This window comes from Porites lutea, chromosome 2 (genome assembly GCF_958299795.1).
Source record: "Porites lutea chromosome 2, jaPorLute2.1, whole genome shotgun sequence".
Classification (NCBI taxonomy): Eukaryota; Metazoa; Cnidaria; class Anthozoa; order Scleractinia; family Poritidae; genus Porites; species Porites lutea.
The window spans coordinates 2,790,001-2,810,000 of NC_133202.1; the positions used below are offsets into that span (position 1 = coordinate 2,790,001).

The 20,000-nt window shown below is 40.5% G+C and overlaps 2 protein-coding genes across 2 annotated transcripts in view; both read right to left on the minus strand.

Annotated features, from left to right (window-relative positions):
- Nucleotides 1-655, minus strand: part of LOC140927410 (uncharacterized) — a 28,250-nt gene extending 27,595 nt beyond the window's left edge. The window contains exons 1-2 of the mRNA XM_073377049.1: nt 592-655; nt 53-209 (exon numbers count right to left, since the gene is read on the minus strand). Coding sequence (XP_073233150.1) covers nt 53-193 — 141 coding nt within the window. The 5' untranslated portion in view covers nt 194-209; nt 592-655. The remainder of the gene's footprint in view (nt 1-52; nt 210-591) is intronic.
- Nucleotides 656-11,658: 11,003 nt separating this feature from the next.
- LOC140924877 (uncharacterized) overlaps nt 11,659-20,000 on the minus strand; it is a 15,356-nt gene continuing 7,014 nt past the window's right edge. Inside the window, exons 4-7 of the mRNA XM_073374872.1 lie at nt 18,598-19,367; nt 16,643-16,813; nt 16,103-16,159; nt 11,659-15,581 (exon numbers count right to left, since the gene is read on the minus strand). Of these exons, the coding sequence (XP_073230973.1) occupies nt 12,096-15,581; nt 16,103-16,159; nt 16,643-16,813; nt 18,598-19,367 (4,484 nt within the window). The 3' untranslated portion in view covers nt 11,659-12,095. The remainder of the gene's footprint in view (nt 15,582-16,102; nt 16,160-16,642; nt 16,814-18,597; nt 19,368-20,000) is intronic.

Sequence of the window (20,000 nt, forward strand, 5' to 3'; positions counted from 1 at the left end):
AATTATTGCGGTACTTGTTTATTTGTATTTGTATTTTAATAGCAATTGATACCTTTAAACCCGCTTGTCTTGCAGTGTCTTCCACTCCATCAAGAAACTTCGAGGCTGCAGCCTTGAGCTGGTTCATACCTTCATTATTGTTAATGCCCATGGAGGACGAGGTATCCAGGCACAGAACTGTATCCAGGGGCATATTTCTTGGCTTTGTTCTAAAATGAGATTTCAAAACTATTATGTAAAGCATGGCTACTCAACAAAAGTGTCGAAAGAGGTTCTATCATGTATGGTAAGTAACATGTAACAATTAATTGCACAAAATTTGTCGACCTGTGCACGACGTTCCACTCTGCCTTCCTTTTACTTAAAGAAACGGTTAATTCTTCTTGAAGCAAGCTTTTGTTGTGAAGATTAATTCCATTTTTTAGCCTAAAGTGTTTGCAAAGGTAAAGCTTTACACGCCCAAGATCTAAATCATGGCGACACTTCTGTCAGGGAAACTGTGACACTGCTTTCGGGATGTGATTACGCTCCTTATCCAGGCAGTTCCCAACCTGTTGAGCAAACAGAAATTTTTGGTTAATTTCCTCATACCTCAACCGCTGTGGTACGTAAATTTCGTAATGACTCCTGAGATAAACACCACGTAGCAAAAGAATGGTTATGATCTTGAGATTAAAAGTAATCACAAGCGTATCAAAAGACACTGCATTAACCCAAACAACAATTCAGGTTAGACCAGTTTCTAGATAGAAATTTCGGCCTCGTTCTCGTTAAGGGTGTGTCACGATTTGCATGTCTTTACATGGTTGGTTTGTTCTTGTATAGAGGTCTCAGTTTCCGGCTGTGCAAGGGATATATATGTAGGGTAAAAAGCATTCAGAGTAGAAAAAGGATTTTTCGCTCCTTTTTAAATAAAGTTTATCATTTCCAGCCCGCTATTTCCATGGTTTGGTATATGTTAAAGTAACTATTCTCCTCAGGTTAATATTTAACACTGAATGATTCAAAATGCAATATTGACTTCACTCCAATCCAGACTCCAAATGACAATCACTTCTCGGGCGGGACTTGAAAAGACATTGTGGAGGGGGGGGGGGGGGGGGGGGGGGGAGGATGTGGCAATCGACAAATAAAATAACAATTTGGTCATCAATAATGCAGGCTATCGCCAGAAAAAGGCGCGGCAACCGAGCCGTTGGGACGAGGTTGTGTTAATTCGGTTGGAAAGCTAGAGCTAGAATTAATAATCGTCGATTAAAGGTTTCGTGAGGGGGGCGTAAGGGAGGTACGAATACCGCAATACCGCACATGGTAGCGCGAGAATGCCGCAATACCGCATCAAAAATTAGCCAAATACCGAAACTTCAGTTACAAATTAATGGCAAAAAGTTGACTTTATTAATACTACAAATCCTCCGTTCAAATAGAAACTGAACACTTCTATGTAAGTGTTTCCACGTCAAGATGCGTCGAAGTCAAGCGTGCGATAAACATAAGATCATCGCACTCGTTTAATTTTGTTCATTACATGTATACGTTTACGTATAATATTAACCGAGCTGACTATTCCCACAAGGTCCATGAGGTCATAAATAATGTGACATGTTTACGTATCATTGGATAAAAAAGTTAATGTCGTTAATCATATCAAGTATTAACTGAAATTACAAGCCATACCATTTGTCTGGACTGTTTGCGCAATATACGATCCCCGACTGTGCAACTATAGGAAGACACGCGGGTCACACAGGCTAGCTAGGGAGACCTTCTTGTCATGAAAAAGAAGCAGATCACCGAGACACAACGATTTTTCACCGACTACCGCGACATAAAATTTAAACTCTCCGCACACCGCTTGGACTCTGAAAACCGCAACACCGTAGTTTGAAATAAAAATTACCGCAACACCGCACCAAAAATAACCCAATACCGCAATACCGCAAACCCTTACGCCCCCCTCTTTCGTGGTCAAGCGTGGTGGTAAGTGACGAACATGTGATGCATTTTCTGAACAAGAAGAGAACTAAAACAAAAAACAAGGAAACGTCGAATGATCTGAAGATTTTAAGGAACTGAGAAAGAGAAAGAAAAAGAGAAGTAGCTGGATATCAACCTCATCCCCTGTGATTTTCCCTTAGAAAATGAGAGGGCCCATTTTCTTAGGTAAAAGATATTATCTCCGTGGAACAATAATAAATGAAAATCGTGTTTGCTGTGGGAAAGGATTACCAGTCGCTGGTTCCGTTTTGGAGTGCGGGCTCATTCCTCAAGGAGCAGCTGAAATGTTGTTGCGTGACGCTCTTGGCTTTTGATTTAATCCCCAGAATTAAATTTTAACCCCTGCAAACTTAACAGGAAAGACCAACTTAGCCCCGAGTAACTTTGATTGGTACTGACCGAGAATTCAGTACAACGCAATTCAACCTAGGAAGTACAGCTTAGTTAATTATCTAAACGTGTAAAACTTATTTATCAAACATACATTAAGACTGATTTCTATGGAGGCCCGTCCTGGTCAAAATCGGTTTTGATAACTGCACCGTAAGTCAATTTTTTTTGTCAGTACATCACTTATCATGGACCCGTTGTGAATTTTTGTGATCACAACACAATCCTTTTTTTAGCGTGTTGCTGATTATTTTTAGCCGCTTGAATTATTTTATTATTAAGTGCAGTTATTTTTTTTTTGTATAAAGTCCTATTGAAAAAATTTTTCTTTCGTACAACGAACTATTTTTTTAGTGGTATTGCGAATTTTTTTTTTACCTCAAGTGTTAAGAATTGTTTTTTCATTGTGCTGATAATTATTTTTCGCGGTGCAGCTTATCTATTTTCTTTGACCTACAATACATTGCGGGCTTGTGATTGACGGGGACTGGCTTCAGTGCCTTTGCGATGGCAATAATTCCTGATTTCTAATATTATATTTTTAATATTCGGAGATGAATGAGCCTGTCCAACGGAAGATACGTGAGATAGCCAATAATGCCATAATATAATTCAATCGAATTTCCCAGTTAGTGAGCTGAGGGAGGTCTATTCTCACTAGCACTCGGCGAAGGTCTTCTACCTCGAGTCCATCTGGCTCTGCTTGTTGTGCCCGCCCGTCTGGATTAGAATCGGGAGCTTCTTCCTGATCTTCAGAGTAGGGAACGCTCTCATATTCAGCGCCTTCGTTACGAAAGCCATGCCAGCGTGTGTAGTACGGGACTCGAGGTATGAGATTGGGTAGGGAACTGTTCATTTGGGTAGATATTTTCGTGTGTAGGAGTCTTGAAGTCGCTTCATAGTCTCCTCTATTAATTCTTCGGTCCAGAAAACCTCATCATTTTCGCACAGACCACTGGCTCCTCTCAGATTTTGAAAGAAAAGATGGAAACCTTTTTCGTTTCTTTCCCTGAAAATGTTTCGCCTTTGCATTCTCTTTGAAAGCACTCCGCCGATTGCACAGTTTTCAAAATGCTCGCCAAGGAAATCAAACACTCGAACCAGTTCCCTTCAGCTGCAAGGCCGCAATGCATTGTAGGCTAAAAGATAAATTCGCGATACCGCGAAAAAAAACTCTCCGCCCAATAAAAAAATAATTCTCGATCGATACACATAAGAAAAATAATTCGTGGTATGAGTTCCCTTCAGCTGCAAGGCCGCAATGCATTGTAGGCTAAAAGATAAATTCGCGATACCGCGAAAAACTCTTCGCCCAATGAAAAAATAATTCTCGATCGATACACATAAGAAAAATAATTCGAAGTACCACTGAAAAATAATTCGTGGTATGAGTGAAAAAAATGTTCGTATAATTATAACAAAAATAATTCATGTTGCTAAAAATAATTACTAACACGCTGAAAAAAGTATTGTTTAATTTAGTGATGACAAAAATACACAACAGGTCCATAATAGCTGCTGCAGTAGGATTAAGAATGACTTGCGGTGCAATTTTATTGTCATGATTTTGACCAGAACGGACCTCCACAGATGATTTATCTGGGGTTTTCCAACCTTGAGCTGATTTTTACAGTTTCCAGTTGCATTCTAACCTGAATATTCATTTCTTCTTTGAGCAGGTGCCTATGATTTCACAGCCTTTCTTGGGGCTCCCTTTCTGATCTCTGCGTCTCCTCTGTCCACAATCTGGGGCTAGCCACTACCTGCTGAACTTGTTATCACTGATTTTTAAGCCCGAAAAAACCGGCCGACATTTGGCGACGCCACCGCTGCATGGTTTCCCCGCGAAATGCGGTCTGAGGAACGAGCACAGAAATTCCCCACTGATGACGTGTTACTATCCTGAGCTGGGCAGTGCTTCTGATTGGTTGAAAACTTGCTTCAACCTATCAAAAAAGAGCACTACCCAGATCTGGATAGTGACGTGTCATCGTATGGATTCTGCCCTCCTTTCCCAGACGTCATTTTGCGGGAAAACCGTCGCTGCCGAAATGCCAGCCGTTTTCTCAGGCTTAATCTGTTTTCTCAGTTTGCTATGTCTTTATTAAAGCTAGCGCAACTAAAATTTTTATCGACGTGCTTTTCCCCGGGAGAAAATCGACGTAACCTTGTTTGGAGTACATGTACTGCCGGCCTAGTGCCGAGACGTCTTTCTCTCGACGAGAGACGCAGGTACATGTACATGTAGGTCGAAAAAACTCAACAATAAATAGTGGAACACTCCTCGAAGGAAGACATTTCCAATCATTTTTTTTTTCTTTTCCTATTTCATGAATTCGGAATAAAATGAAGTGAACTAAAAATATCGAAGGTGAAAAAACGGTAGATTTTGAATGACTGCTAAACTGGTCCATGAAAGTGCTTTCACTAGATTGAGTACTTGTCTAGTGTGTTCAGTACTTGTCTAGTGTGGCCTTAGTATAGTGAAAAATTTAAATTCGATTGGAAGATTAGAGCGTATAACTGAGAGTTTGTTATTAAACTGGAGTTATTTTTTTCTCGTAAAACTTCAAACCAGTGTAGTATTGATGGTGTAATACGACCATCTAGTACCCCCTCATAATTTGTGTGTTATCCATTTTTCCATGCATGCTGGATAAAGTCGTTCCGTATTCCAATGATACAACCTGGTGGATGATTCTATCGTGTTATTAAATAGCGGCAAAGCCCAAATCACACCGCTGCTGTACTCAGTACCCGTTGCGTGACTATTCAAGCAACAAAACAACAGCTGCGTCGAAGACGACTACGACAGCTCGGCCCGGGGGGAAGGGCATACTCAAAAAAAAATTATATAGGGAGGCTTCACCCTACGGTCCAACCCCTGAACCTTTTATTTTTGACAGAAAGGGACCGCTTTCGTATAACCTTTTATTGTCAAATGGTACCCCCTTCACAGACCTAGTTTAGAACTTTGCATCCCTCTCAAAGTAAGCGTTCCCAACTAGCGCAAAACCAAATTAAATCACTTTCGCGAAAATAACATGATGACAGGAGCGGCTGATGACTAAGAAAAAGTTTTAAAAAATACTAGCCAAAAAATCTACAAAATCAATGTGTTTTGTCAAGAGCCCATAACCCCTGGAGGGGGGGGGGGGGGGGTACTTCCTAGTAGTAAGCTGATGGGTATATGTCGCTGGATGGGGTCGCATTTTCACGACTGGATTGACTTTTATGGGGTTGCTTTTTTATAAGAGTTACTAGAATGGGGTCGCACATTTTCAGGATTTGGGGGTCAGAAAATTCAGTGTGTGGGGATTAAAAAATAGAAAGATTTACACCACATGAAGTTTAACAAGAGTGTCAGCTCATTTCAGGGTGACTTAGTTAAAAAGCTTTATAGATGCATAAACAGAGAGTGAGTAAGGTGCGATTGCAAAAATTACTTTTTGCCAAAAGTGACTAAGATGAGATCTATAATATGGTAACAGAATAGACTATAAAATAATGGGGTAGGGTTTCTGAGAGGCCAGCGGCAAATACTCAGCAAAACTTAACCCAAGTAACCCCCCCAGGCCCATTACCCGGGTTATGCATGGGTTTCGTCTGTTACTGCCTTCACAGTTTGATAGAACTTCTCTAACGTGTGCAATGTACCAAGATTGGGGTGCCTGTGGTGAAACACTTGAACGCAAACGTTAAGTCTGAAACTGCAGCGAATTATTTTTGGTATGCTACGCGTTCATTCACGTTCGGCTCAATGTCAACAACAACCCTGTTGCATTGTCAGAGAGCGTTGTTTTCTTTTCGTCCTTATGGATTATATTTTGTCGACATCGCGGTACAAACAAAGGCAAAGGTCACAACACAATGAGATCTTGTCTAAGAAATCTTTGTCTAATCAAATTTAAGAAGGATAATTAATAGCGTGTGACGCAAACAGAGTGTATCAATAACTAGAACAACTGAAACACCGACAAGATGTTTATTTTATATCGTCTGGCACACCTCCCTGCCAAAGAAAACATTTCGTGCCAAACGGTTTTAAAAGTGATATTGATTCGTCAGGGGCTGATTATGCGACTTTTTTCCTTCTGAAATCGTGAAATTTAGGTCTATGAAATTGTTCTGGGGTATTAATTAATAATTTTTTGCCTGTTTATATATCTGTGTTTAAAATGAACTGATTATGAGCATGATGAAAGAAGGATTTTCTTTACCTCGTAACGAAACGTTTATTATTTCCAAAGCAAAGGTAAATAAAACACACTTGGCGTCTTATGGACCAGTAAATAATGGCATTTGAGCCCTCTGATTGGCTGACAAGCTCCAGTTCGGCCAGTTTTACGCAAAGCGGCGATGGGATGGGGGGTAAGTATTTTTTAAAATCAGACGTTTACTGAAATGGTTCATTCGAAGTTAAGTCACATGCCACTTCACTTGAAAATTTTGGCCATGTTGTCATACTTAAACGCTTACAATATACAATATTACGCAATACAAAAATGAATCGAATCAGCTGCCGAATGGTGAAATTTGTTTTTAAAACATACTGATTAAGTTATTTTCGCTTGCCGTCTTGTTTGTTACAGGAATAAAAAGCATCGGCGGGTGAGGTAAGGATCCTAGACTATTCACCAACCGGACCTCGAACAAATTCTTGAGTGTCATTATTAAAATGAACGTAGCGGTGAAACTTGGTAGGCAATATAATTATCAGTGACCTCTTTTGATCAAGAAAGGAGTCGGTACACTGAATGGACTGTCACTCCACTCTGCAATTTTTAAAATAATATTTAAAAACATACTTTTGTATTCAAGAATTGAACGCCACTTTGCAGTTGCGAATTCATAATGTTTTTAGGAAAATTAACAGAGTATTCAATAAAACTGAAAGACGTCTATTATATCTGACTGACAACGAATTGTATTTTTTCACAATACAGTTTCGACACGTTCTGTCATATCATCCTCGTATGATAATTTCACTTTTTGTAAAGGCGTATTTTTGATGTTTTGTTAATGGGCTCAACAGACAGATAGTTGTTCCAATCGTCAACTGTTAAAAGTCTTATATGTACTTAACGATTTAGCACTTCTATAGCGTACGTGGTTTGTTTTATTGTACTCTATTTCAATTCATAACTTTTTTGGTTTTTGTTATTCACCTGCTTTGCTTGACTGTCGTTCTAAAAAAAACATTATTTATAGTTACATGCATTATTTTCTCGTCTTCACGGCAAACTTACAGCTATTTCGTTACTCAATAAAATGTTTCTCGATCGATGATGTATGTGTTACACTTCATTAACTGCATTTTTTTTTCTATTTTGTATTATCATAAATGGAATATGGAGAATGGCTTGATCTCGTATTTTTTATTATTTTAAACAGGGCAAAACGAACTTGTCATCGCGCTTTCTAAGGCGACCAATAAAATTCGTCCTTATTGTATTAAGCCATTAAAATTTATCCACTCAGATAATTTACTTTTTCAATGGAAGCTTAAATTTTGAAAATAATTTTCGCTGGTTGCCATGTTTGTCATTCAAATGTTGACACCCGTCATTCGAGTTTCGCCCTCCTATTTAATATTTATAGCACGTGAAATGAAGGCGATGTAAACAAGATTGTGCCTTCTTGTTTTCTCAAGTGGCGTTATCGCAGAGGGTGAACAGTGCGTACGTGATCATTACAGAAGGTGCAGAAAACGGAAAATTGCTGGAAATTCTGGATCCGTCGATTGGGGGACGATGCTGTTTATTACAGACAAACCTGTCTCCATGAATGAATGGAAAGAAACACATCGCGCGGATGTGGAGAAGGGTTGTGCTCGCAAAAGTTCGAAGGAAGATGTCGAGATTCTCAGTCAAAGCATGGAAGCAAACCAGGCTGCAGTTGAGGGCATGAAAAGCCGCGTACCTCCTCCTCAAGTTAAGGGTGGAAGGATTCGTCGACACTCTTCGTACGAACCAAATCTCGATGATATACTGGAGGATGAGGAACAAAAAGCAAAAGGAAGAGTGCAGAGTCGAAACCTCGCGGAAATCCATCGCGAGCGAGCAAGAGATTCTGGGTTTTTAAGGAGGGACCGCGAAGGACGAACCTGGCGCAGACGACACTTCGTGAACAACAACTGTCCAAGAGCGCGGTCGTATACAGCTTGATGATCTGACTAGCTAACAGCCACGATTTGTGTCGGTGGTGCCAACGAAAGATCGATCTACAAAACATTACTTTCACTTAGTCACGTGCACTCACAGTTCCATGTGCAAACACAACAATGGCTAAAAAAAACCATCTTTGTCTGGCGACAGGTAATTGTATCCCATGGGTATTTTCTTGTACACACATACAACTGACCCTCTTAGGAAAAGATGACAAGGAGCTGGCAACCACAACGCCCTCCAAGTAAATCTTTGAACGAGTGATGGCCAAAGCGGAACGAAACCTTCGCAAGTATTTGTAATCACATTATCTCATCTCAAATGCATGTTTTGAAATTAGCGAGGCGCTATATGTCACGTCTTAGGGTGATACCTTTTATAATAACAACTTTTTTCACAGATTCAGACACGGAACAATTTTAGTGGGATTTTAGTATACAGTCGAACCACAGCCGCCTCAGAAAATTGCGATTTGGAGTTCAATAAGGCCTGCTTCAAGAGCTTCTGCAGACAAACACAAAAGAAAAGCATGTTGATGAGGACAAAAAAATGGAATCTTGTTTTTTATTATCATTTGTTACTGAGACATGACATGCGCCCTAGCGAAACTCACTCTGAAACAGATTTACTTTTAGAGCTGCAAAAGCTCAAATGTAAACCTTGATTCATGAGTTAAATTAACACTGACTTATTTGTAAATAACGCACATATGTACAGTTCAATTCACTCAATAGTTGAGACCTCGTTCTCTTCATTTCGGAGAAAGCAAGAGGGGTTTTTAGAACCCTTAATTTTGTTAAAATTTCTTTTGAACGGGCGGAAATACCAAAAATTTCTATTTTGAGGAACAAGTTTATTAAATCTTCGCTTTTTTGAAAGTCCTCAAAGCAGCGGAATAGCTGCATGGCGTTTATTGTATTTTAAGCGCCTTTACATTTCTATTGTAATTCAAATGCACGTGTGGTTGATAGAAGGAAAAACACCAACCCAGGATGCAATCGACCTGAACGTTTGTTGATAGACTCCGAGGTGGCCCAATACTCGCAGTAAAGAGACGTAACTTACTTTAATATAAAATAGAAGTGTAAAAATTTAAAGAAATATATAATTAGGTGAAGAAAGTACGATTGTAGACGGCAGAAGTGAATGAAAAGACAAGTTCTATCCTGAGTAAGATCTCATGATGTCGCATTGTTGTAACCAAGTTCCGAAAATTGTCACTCTAACACGTGAATACACCGATGCTAAGAAAAAAAGAAGCAGTTTAATTGTTTTTTGGTTGATCTGTCAGTTCATTCACGTGCCATTGAAACTCGGAGTTCCGCAAATATCGTAGGCTTATTTACGTGTATTTATTTTTTAACCAACTTTGTACTCAGTGTTTTTTCGCCTCAGTTGATGTTTGTATATATTGTAAAAAATATATTCAGAAGAAAATGTCTTGATGGTCTTCCTAGGATTGTTGTTCGTAACATATTCTGGTTATTACAAACTTTTAAATAACAATAGACCGTAGTCAGATAATTTACAATTATTGGAAACATATTTTGAACTAAGTCAAAATAAATTTGCATGTCAAAAGCGGTTTTTCCAGGTACCTTCTGTCACTTTTGCTCTCAAGCAAAGCCTTCTTTTCAGAAACAGGTTTTTAAAAACAATAACTGAATTCCATTAACGTAACTGAGCAAATGATATATACTTGAAGGTCGTGGAAACTGTTTCACTAAAAAAAATTGACTGCAACATTTGTTAAATTAGAGTCATACAGCGATTTTCATTAGAATCTGAACCTCTCAAAAAAGCTGCAGTCAACAGATAACTTTTCGCATGGCATTTGAATGACCAAACAGACGTTTTGCGAGCAAAAACCTGAGTAACCGTAAACACGGTATACCATCCAGAATTTAGGATGGCCTGGGCCACTCTGTGTTTAATTTACTATGGGGACAGAAACAAAGATATTCGTGTAGTTCTAAGTAAGTGCATACAACAGTACCAACGCCGAAGTATTGTTAGTATGAGGAGTACACTTTGGTTTAGTGTCTTCCCCTATTTCATTTGTTTCTTTTATTTGTTTATCATGTATAATTTTTTCTGTCAGCTGTCTGTCCACGGATTATCATATGTTGATCACCGGATCGGAGTCAAAGGTGGCTGTTGACTGAATTTGTGGTCGGCAAACCAAAGGCCTTTTATAGATTATTACCCTGGCAGCAATTTCTCCATTGTTTTCCAGCAGACACAAAATATATACTCCCCGAGGCAGGATTAAAAGGTAGAGTTTTCCTTTTGAGTTCGACTTTGTTCTAGAGCCGCTGTTAAAACCAAATCTGCCTTCATGGTTTAAGTAAACCCATTTTTTAAAGGGCAAAACACAGTTTTTAGCAATGATGTATTTTAATTGCTGGTTTAACCGCAGATTGACAGTGATCTAACTGATGATCATTACATTAGAAGAATTATAATCCATTTCCTTTTAAACCATCAGTAACCCAGGAAATGCATCAGTTACGGTTTTTATTTTGCCAAAAATAGCCCCCAAAACATCGGTCAACCTCTTTACTTCAAGCTTTTATTTGCAAATTTCTGTCAGATGAAATTTGCAAAGATATTGAGACTGGCTATAATATTTTTCTCACACATAGGAAAAGCGCTATAACTAATGTAAAGCGGTTGACAAAGAACTATCAGGTATAGACGACAGGTGCCAAAATTTGGCAAATAATCTGGAATGGAAAAAGTGACTGGCATAATATTTAACAATGTGGAAATTTGAAAAAATATCAACAATTCTTAATTTTAACGAATTCTGTAAGGATTAGAAGGAAGTCAGTTTCAGTTTTTGTCTAGCTTATATAAAGGCTTTTGACCCTCTATGACAAAGATGAAAAATTAAACACCACCACGCGGACCGCGCGCGCAGTACCAACAAACTAAATGGTAACATTTCGAGCAAATTGATAAAATCAGTATTTTCAAACATCGAAAAAAGAAAAAGAAACAACGACAACAACAAAATCAAACAAAACAACAACAATAACTTTAGCGTCATGTCCAACTAAACTGTGCAGTGCTGTGCATGGAAGAAGAAATAGACAGTCTATTTGAATAAGAAAATTATTTATATTAACCCACCTTTCTTCTAAACAAAATATGAATTACAAAAGTACCATTTACAAAAGGTCCATCAGCAAACTAATGAAAAATATACATTTTTTATCTATGTAATGTTAAACATGAACAGCAGTGATTTATCATTGATCAAAAATTCTAGTGCGAAGCGCGAAATTTTTAACTCTCTTTCGCGAGCCGGAAGCATCAACAAAACAGAAAAATATGAGAAAAATTGAGAAAACATTCTACTCAAAGATCTCTGAAATACAACAGAACCGTAACTTTTAAACAGCTGCGCTCTACTGTAATTCATAATATAACAAGAACAGCCGCTGAAATATTTTTTTTTCTCCTCCACACGTACAGCAAGATCATATCTGGAAATACGCTCTAGGCCTAAAAAATAACGTTAACTACCGTAGACCACTACTTTTTCTCAGTCACTGTCAGTAGTGATCCATTAAATGTAACCGAACAAGGATCACTAAACATTCCACAGCGATCATCTAATGTAAGAGCACGAACGGTAAAGGAATAAGAAGCGCCGGGCAAAAACTGATTTAAGGTACACGCCATTGGAAGATCAAGAGCGTCTACAAGACCAAGGAGGTCCCAGCAGTTCGACGAAGTAGTTTCAGTAGAGGATGACATGGCAAACAACTCATACTTTTTCACCTTGGATTCATTTTCTCTATTTTGTAAATCCCACGATAAAACGATACCGTTATCACTTTCCTGGACAGTAAGAATAGGCTTAATCAAACAAGGTGCCTGCAGCATTTCGGACTGAGAGGGTTTACCCTCTCGGTTTGGTTGTCGCCCAGGTGTATCGAGATCTGTCTGAAGCTCTTTTTGCGTAACAGAACATGGCTCAGTCTCTTTGCTTGGTTCAACAGAGCATGTTTCAAAGAGTTCTTTCCCTTCATCTGCGACGGGTTTGGTTTCTGAATGGCCCGTACTGTTTATGTCAGTAAATGGACTTTTTCGCTCGGATTCTGCAGGTAAAGGTGGAGGGGTGTCTTCAATACTCTGAAAAATAGGTCTATTCAACATAATGTCTTTCTTAGTCACTCTACTGTTAATTGACAAATCAACTTCCCCCTCACTTTCTAACGGTGACGTTTTGGCTGGTACCGATCCACCTGAACGGGATGTGGGCATGACAAAAGTACGATTTTCCTGCCGTTCACGACATACAGAGCTGACAATAGGCCGACTATTTGTTTCATCCAGTGAAGATGAAGGCCTTGAAGGACCGCTCACAGAATATACGGTAGATGCCTTTAACGTCGAGCCCACGGATGAACTACACGGAATATTTGCATAAGGTGTTGTTGTAATGCTTCCACACGTGGTATCGTCAGGCGGGGGTTGACTGCTGATGTTTCCTGCTTGACAAACCACCGTCTGCAAAGTGTGTGGTGCATTTGCTGAAAACTCGGTAAAGTTTTTGCCAGAAACCCCGACCTGCTGGTGCGATGTTTGAAGTGGATTCGCCAAGTTGCTCTGGTTTCGTCCAATATTTATGCCATTTCCATTCTGGATACCAGTTATATCTCTTGCTCCTTGCCAAGACAAATCCGATCCCATACGGGCATGTTTTATTTGCGTCAATGATGCTTGAGAGCCAACTTGAACCACTGCTGATCCATTACTACTTGTAGAGCAAAATGACTCCCTAGGAATGGACGTTTCTTGAGAAGGTGCAGGGGGTACGAATAAATGAAAACCCTGCGGCCATTGTGATTTGGTAGTTGGCGGTGGCTGAGAGCATACTCTGGTTTGTGCCACCTGATAAGAAGAGGTTGGGGGTTGTAGATATTCTGCTCTCTGCTGGTAATGCACCAACCATGAAGGTGGCTGTTGCTGTTGTTGTTGTTGTTGTTGCTGCTGCTGCTGCTGCTGCTGCTGCTTTTGTTCCTCATGCTGAAGTTGATAGCGATTTACTCGTACCTGCTGCTGAGAACTTTGTGGTTGTTGTTGTTGCCACTGTTGCTCTCGCCGTTTTATTAGCTGGTGTTGTTGCTGCTGTCGATGTGGCTGTTTTTGGTGGTAGCAGTGGCGTTGTTCAACTGCTTGTTGTGGTCGATGTTGGGGTTGATGTTGCTGTTGTCGCCATTGTAGATTTATCAAAAAACGTTGTTGTTGTTGTTGTTGTTGTTGTTGCAGTTGTTCTAAGGTAAGTTGTTGCTGTTGTCGTCCTTGTTGTTGTTGATGGTGTTGCTGTAACTGCTGTGTCTCGTGTTCTTTTTGATGTAGGTGTTGTTGTTGTAAATGTAACTGTGCCACGTTTTGCTGCTGTGGTTGCTGTCGTTGGCTGTGTAAGTAATAATTTCTTAAATTACCATCACCTCCTCCAGGCACTATCTGCATGTTGGCACCATGATATAGTTGTTTTTCGTTCCCTCTTACCTGCCAATAAGCCTCCGTATGTGGACCACCAGATAGCATTGCATGTTCCTGTCGATGAAACGGGAACCGCGGATGATTTGAGTGAAGATGCTTTTCCGGATGCGTTGGCAGTGAACGCGAGTATGTTTGAGACGACCCGTTTGGTGCTTCTTGTAACTGAATCGGTAGCCCATTCTGGGCACTTAACGGAGCAACCGGTATGGTGTTGGCAGAAGAAAGGTGGCTTGGTCTAGCCAAACCTTCAGCAGTTGGTCCTAAAAAACGACTGAGCTGAGAATTGTTTGAAGGGGATGTGGTTGGTAGTCCTTGCTGCAATGATTGAGGCTGGAGAGAAAAATGTGCGTTTGTCCCAACTCTTTGCGCATTTACCCTAGGTAAATCTGGCCTTTCCTGTTGTTGCACATGCGGTTGAAATACGTTAGCTTGCCCTTGTCTTGTGTTTTGCTGACTGGTATCTGGAGGGCAACAAACGCATTCACGCAATGGCCTTTCGATCTGACTGGTCTGTTGCCTGCTAGCTTGAGCAGTTTCCCCACGTAAACAGGATGTAGCTCTATAAAAAGGCGTTTCTTCCCAATGATAGCGTCTTACATTAGGGTACGAATGCGGAAGAAGTTCGTGAAATTCTCTAATACGATAACCAGAAGGAGGACACTTTGCAGATGGGATGTTCTTCAGCCGTTTGTCGCATCCTTTAGGATGATCGTTCTTTGCATCGGCCACAGCTTGCTGGCCTTGAGGAGCAAGGCTTGCGACACTTCTAATATCTCGGCTTTTACTGAATGAATCAGGCCGTGCTGGATCAGCTTTTGCTTCCCCCTGATTAGTAGGCAGCAGCGCATTTTGTTGAATTTGTGTCATGGGGGTGTTTTGCTGGGAAACAGTATGTAGTGTAGTCTCTGGGGCAGGAAATATTTGCTGAGGGTGAACAGTGGCGATGCGATGAACTGACTGAGCCTCTTTTTGATTTGCAAGAAAAGGTGTGTAACTTGAAACAAGCCTCTGTTGTCTTCCTGTCCCAGAAGTATTCGAAGACAAATTTAACGCGGCTCCGGGTTTGGGCATGTGGACATTCGTAGCTCTCATATGAGTGGTCTCGTTTCCATTACAGCCTGACCTATGGCCTGACCTACTATCCATAAACCGATGTTCCGGAAGGACAAACGAATCCTTACTAGAAAATTGTTGAGGTGCATGATGAAAAACCGACTGTGACTCAGAGCTTATAACAGAGCAGACATTCAGGATTTGAGGGTATGGGTAATTGTCCTGAACTGAACGCATTGCAACGGATACTGATACTGCCTCTTGAGGAGTGATATTGCACCCTTTATTGGTTTGAGAAGACCCAGCACTCGGCGGTGCACTGTTTACCTGTTGTCCACAGACACTGACAATCACTGGTCCATCCGGGGAACTGTACAGCATAGTCTGTCCGTCTGTGGAAACTGGAACACGTGTCTCTGCCTGGCTACTTGGAACCGCAGCCCGACTGAGTATCTACAAAAATTTTACGGGGTAAACAAAGGAAAGAGCACCAAATTAATAGACGCACTATTGCAGATATAGATTTTTCTCCCGATTATCTTCCTATAGAGAAGTTTCTGTCCATTCATTTCTTTTCAAAAAGTCAAAAGAAAACGAAACCTCTTTCACACAGAGTGCAGCATAAGATGCTTTTCCCTTGTTACTTTCACAAAACTAAAGGTTGAGCACCCTGGATTTGACGGAGAGGACTACAAAGGCACCTATGGGGAGAAATTAGCCAACATTTTGTCAATTGCCTAACAGGGGTAAATTTAAACCATGGGGTTAATTTCGTTTCTGTTTACGGTCTGTTCGTAATACAGTGTTCAAATGGAATAAATGACTCGGTGTAAAAGGATAGGAAGCTCGCCAAAAGACCTGAAAGATACGGCGTTGTCCGACGGTTTACCGAGAAGATTACCCTTAGCCGTAATCGCCAACCCAAAATCATTCAATAAATACAAACAAAACTCACAAAAATAGTCTTAACTTACCATTCCCATTGAGACTTGAGTTCCTCGGGATACAGTCTGCGTTCTTTCTTCCTCGTTCTAAAACAAATGGTCCAAGAAGAATGCTGTTATATCTTACCAGATAATAATATCTAAATTAACATGTAGATTCGAACTAAGTAATGCACAGAAACAACATTCGGCGTTAAATACGTAATCGTAATCTGTTTAAGGAGGATTAAGACAAATTCAATCACTATGCGAACCTTTCGGTTTTATTTCGAAAAAAATGCCGTATCTGAAAAATAATACCTTTATGCAAGGTTTGTCTCTGAAATAATTAAATTGTTCGTAGTAACAGAGGTGGCAAGGTGCATGAGAATAGAAAAAATAAATAACTAAAGAATACGCTTACTACACGCAGCTCATTCGCGAATATGTTCCCTTCAGTTGAGATCTTCCGATCGAAACTAGCAGTTTAAATTATATTTTACAAATTTACTTTCGTTCAACATCAGTTCTGCACAAGGAGTTCACAAGGTTATTTTATCAACCGTAATTCATAACTTATAATAGATCTACCTCGTTTTGAAGATTCGTTATAAACCCCTGCAGTCTTTCAGCCTTTTCCTCCAAATCTCTATTTCTTCTTTCGAGATTTACCACCTTTTTTTTTAAAGCTGACACAGTTTCGTTGTACATAGATGTCTGTTGAAACTTTAACATCCGCTTTGCCACCAAGTCCTTCAATGCCTAAAATACAAGAAACACCGAAAATTATTTTCCGAATCACCAATGAAATGTTGGGAGTATGTTAAGCTACTGATCATTTATTTGAAACCTACGAAGGTCGTCCGGATTAATTGCGGAAATTAGGCCAGAAAGTCAAAATTGTGCGGAAACTAGAGACGGAAATATCTGTCCCGTGAAAACGCCAGGCTGCTCAGCATGAGACGAAACGATGACTCACGATGCATAGTTCTTACAATCGTTGGAGGACATGCATTGAAGGGGAGGGGGGTGGGGGGGAGTCCAGACTTTGGTTCAGAAAGGACCGTTGATTTTCTTTCTCTGGGAAATTACTTCTCGCCAACACTTCCCCCCCCCTTCCCCACTCCACCCAAATTACCGCTTTCACATTCCATGGCTTCAGCTTCTTCCCCGTTAACTGTTTCATCAGTTTAAATTTCACTGGATTTGACTGGTTGATAGAAAGAGGCTATCGGCCGAATTGTCGCAACCATTGTCGACAAGCTGAGAAGGCAGAGACGACCACGTGTTTCTCAATCTGTGAACGCCGGTCGCCGGTCGCCGTTGGCGCGGGAAATAGGGAACTTAAGATGGAGACGTTTTCGGGGCAACGGCAACTTCAGCCGGACGTGACGTCATGATTTGTGCAAAATTGCGCATGCTCTTGCTCACCACATTACCGTCGTGCTCCCGTCGGCGACGTGCAACTGGTCTGTTTGGCGTTGTGGCGAGAACGTGAGTATTCAACTCTCATTTCAATCAGGTTTGTTGCATTTAGCAACCAGAATTTTGCAGATTACCGTCCTTAAATTGTCCTTGTTTTCTATGAGTCACATTTCAAGCTCGATTTCCAAGCTCTGTTATTACATCTTTATAATGTTTCTATGTTTCGGATTTCACAGAGTCAAGATGCAACCTGATCCAATATGGCAAACAGCAAACCGTAACTGAGCTTTACATGGACAAAATCGTCCTACGAGCCAAATGAAAGTATCCGGACAAAAAATATGAACTCCGATATTTTAATTGTGTGTTTTTAGCTCACTTTTTTCGTTAGAGTATCGTATAAATGAAACGTATGTATTGAAAATTGTTTAGAATAGTTGGTAATACCACGTACTAACGTGGGAATACTGAAATAAAGTTGTTGTTGTTGCATGCAAGCAATTAAGCATTAATTCTCTTACTTCTTTATGTGAAGCCATATTTTCCCCTTCGGTAGTCCTCCAAGGCGCCGTCCTCCTGAGTTCACTGCGATCTTAATGTTCGAATTTTGGAGGGAAGCGACGGCTACCTCTGTTCCAGGATTGCTCTGCCAGTCCGGTCGCCGTCGCCCCGAAAACGTCTCTATCTTAAGTTCCCTAATACTGCTTTGGAAGCAGAGGCGAACATATCATAGGAGGGTACCCTAAAACAATTACTACTTGAATATCCCTGCAATTTATTTTAGTGGCAAAATGCAACGCGCGTTTCATTAAAAAATCAGCCAGTTAAAAAGTGATATACGATCCTGTCGATGTAAGAATTTTAGCCTCAAACAAGCGTCAGGTCTGATGGGGGTCCGGACCCCCCGGACCCGTCCCCTGGATCCGCCACTGATAAACAGTAGAGGCTCGTATTAAGATTAGAAAAATACTGAGAGTACTCCAGGCTTGGCCAACACTCGGAGGACCCAATAACGGTCTAGAACGGGGAGTACACTCACCTACATTGTTAATCATTATGCTATCCAAAGGTTTCTTGAGCTACCTGCCTGACATATATCTAAGCGTTCTTTAACTCTTTACCTTTCGAAATCGTCGTCTGAACACATCATTTGAGTCTCGTATCACTAATCGAGTTCTCGTGTCTTCAATATCCTTTCTCTTCGGTGCCAAGTCTGGCAAATCCTGTGCGTTAGCATTGCTTGAACCTTGCCTATCCACGTCTCTAAATGCCTGCATCCTCTCTGAAATAATTTGAACTGAAGAGGTTTGACTCTCATGAGTTTTTCGTACAGCCTTTTCGTGTTTGTCAGTGGATGGGCGAAGCGAGCGTGAATTAGTGCTGTTGCTTGCCCCATGGTAAGAAGCGTTCTTTACTGAGATACTCCCTGGATGCATGCGTGCAGTTATACTCTGTTTTTGCTGGTTGTTGGGTTCTGTCTTTTCGCGACCAGTTGACAGTCTCCTTGCTGGAAAACGTTGACGTGAACTTCTACGCACACCTGTAACAGCTACCTCAGATGGTTTGTCGCTAGAGCAGTTGAGTGTTTGATTTATGTTATCTTGACCACTTTCAACTTGAGGTTCTTTACTCAGTAACTCGTTAGCTGTGGCTTGACTGGCGATCCCAGTATCGCCTTGTTTTGTTACTTTCACGACGTGCGCCTCGTTCGTTGCATGTTTACAAGGCATTTCCGAAATGGAATTTTCATCAACTTGCTGCTGAAAAAAGACGGGTGAAAGATTTGGTTCTTCATCGCAGTCGATCGGTTCTTGTTTAATTCTGTCTAAAATGCAAGAATCCAGTTGGACAAAAGTGACGTCACTTGATGTTATCTCTGTATTTGTTGCACCTGCGACAAAATGGAAAGGCGGTAAAAAGTAATCGCAGAGTACATGAACAAGAAACACACAACGCATGGCTCGAAATAACGGTCGCTCAACCGACAATGTCCGGCCAGAATGGCAACGTGACTAGCCAAAAACTTCACTCGCCGGTCATGTTGACAGGTATTTCATACTCTCATTCTTGAACAAACCATCCTGAGCTGTAAATCTTAGATTTTTGTCCCTTTCTAAAAATACAAATAGAAACTTACACAAGGATTAGTTAACTTTTCTTCCCAATATTTTGACCGGTCACAAACGAGACTTGTTCGAGCAAAAATTTATTTGGTCGGTCATCGTGTCCGGCCACCGTCCGAAAACTAGTTTGAGCCCTGAACCTGCTCAATGAATAGCTTTTATTCATTGATAATTTATTTAATGGTAAGCAGCGCTAAGGTAGCTGGCTTCCATTATTTGCTTAGCTTTTTACAGCGCATGATGAAGCCACAAACTGTGTCCTTCATACATTGAAATACTTCAAAAAAGATGAGAATACTTAATTTTTAACGCACTTATTAAGGGAAGCAAGAAAGTCTTCCAAAGAGGACGGAAATAGCCTGTTCCTTGAACATTGTCGCACAATATGAAGCCGTAGATGC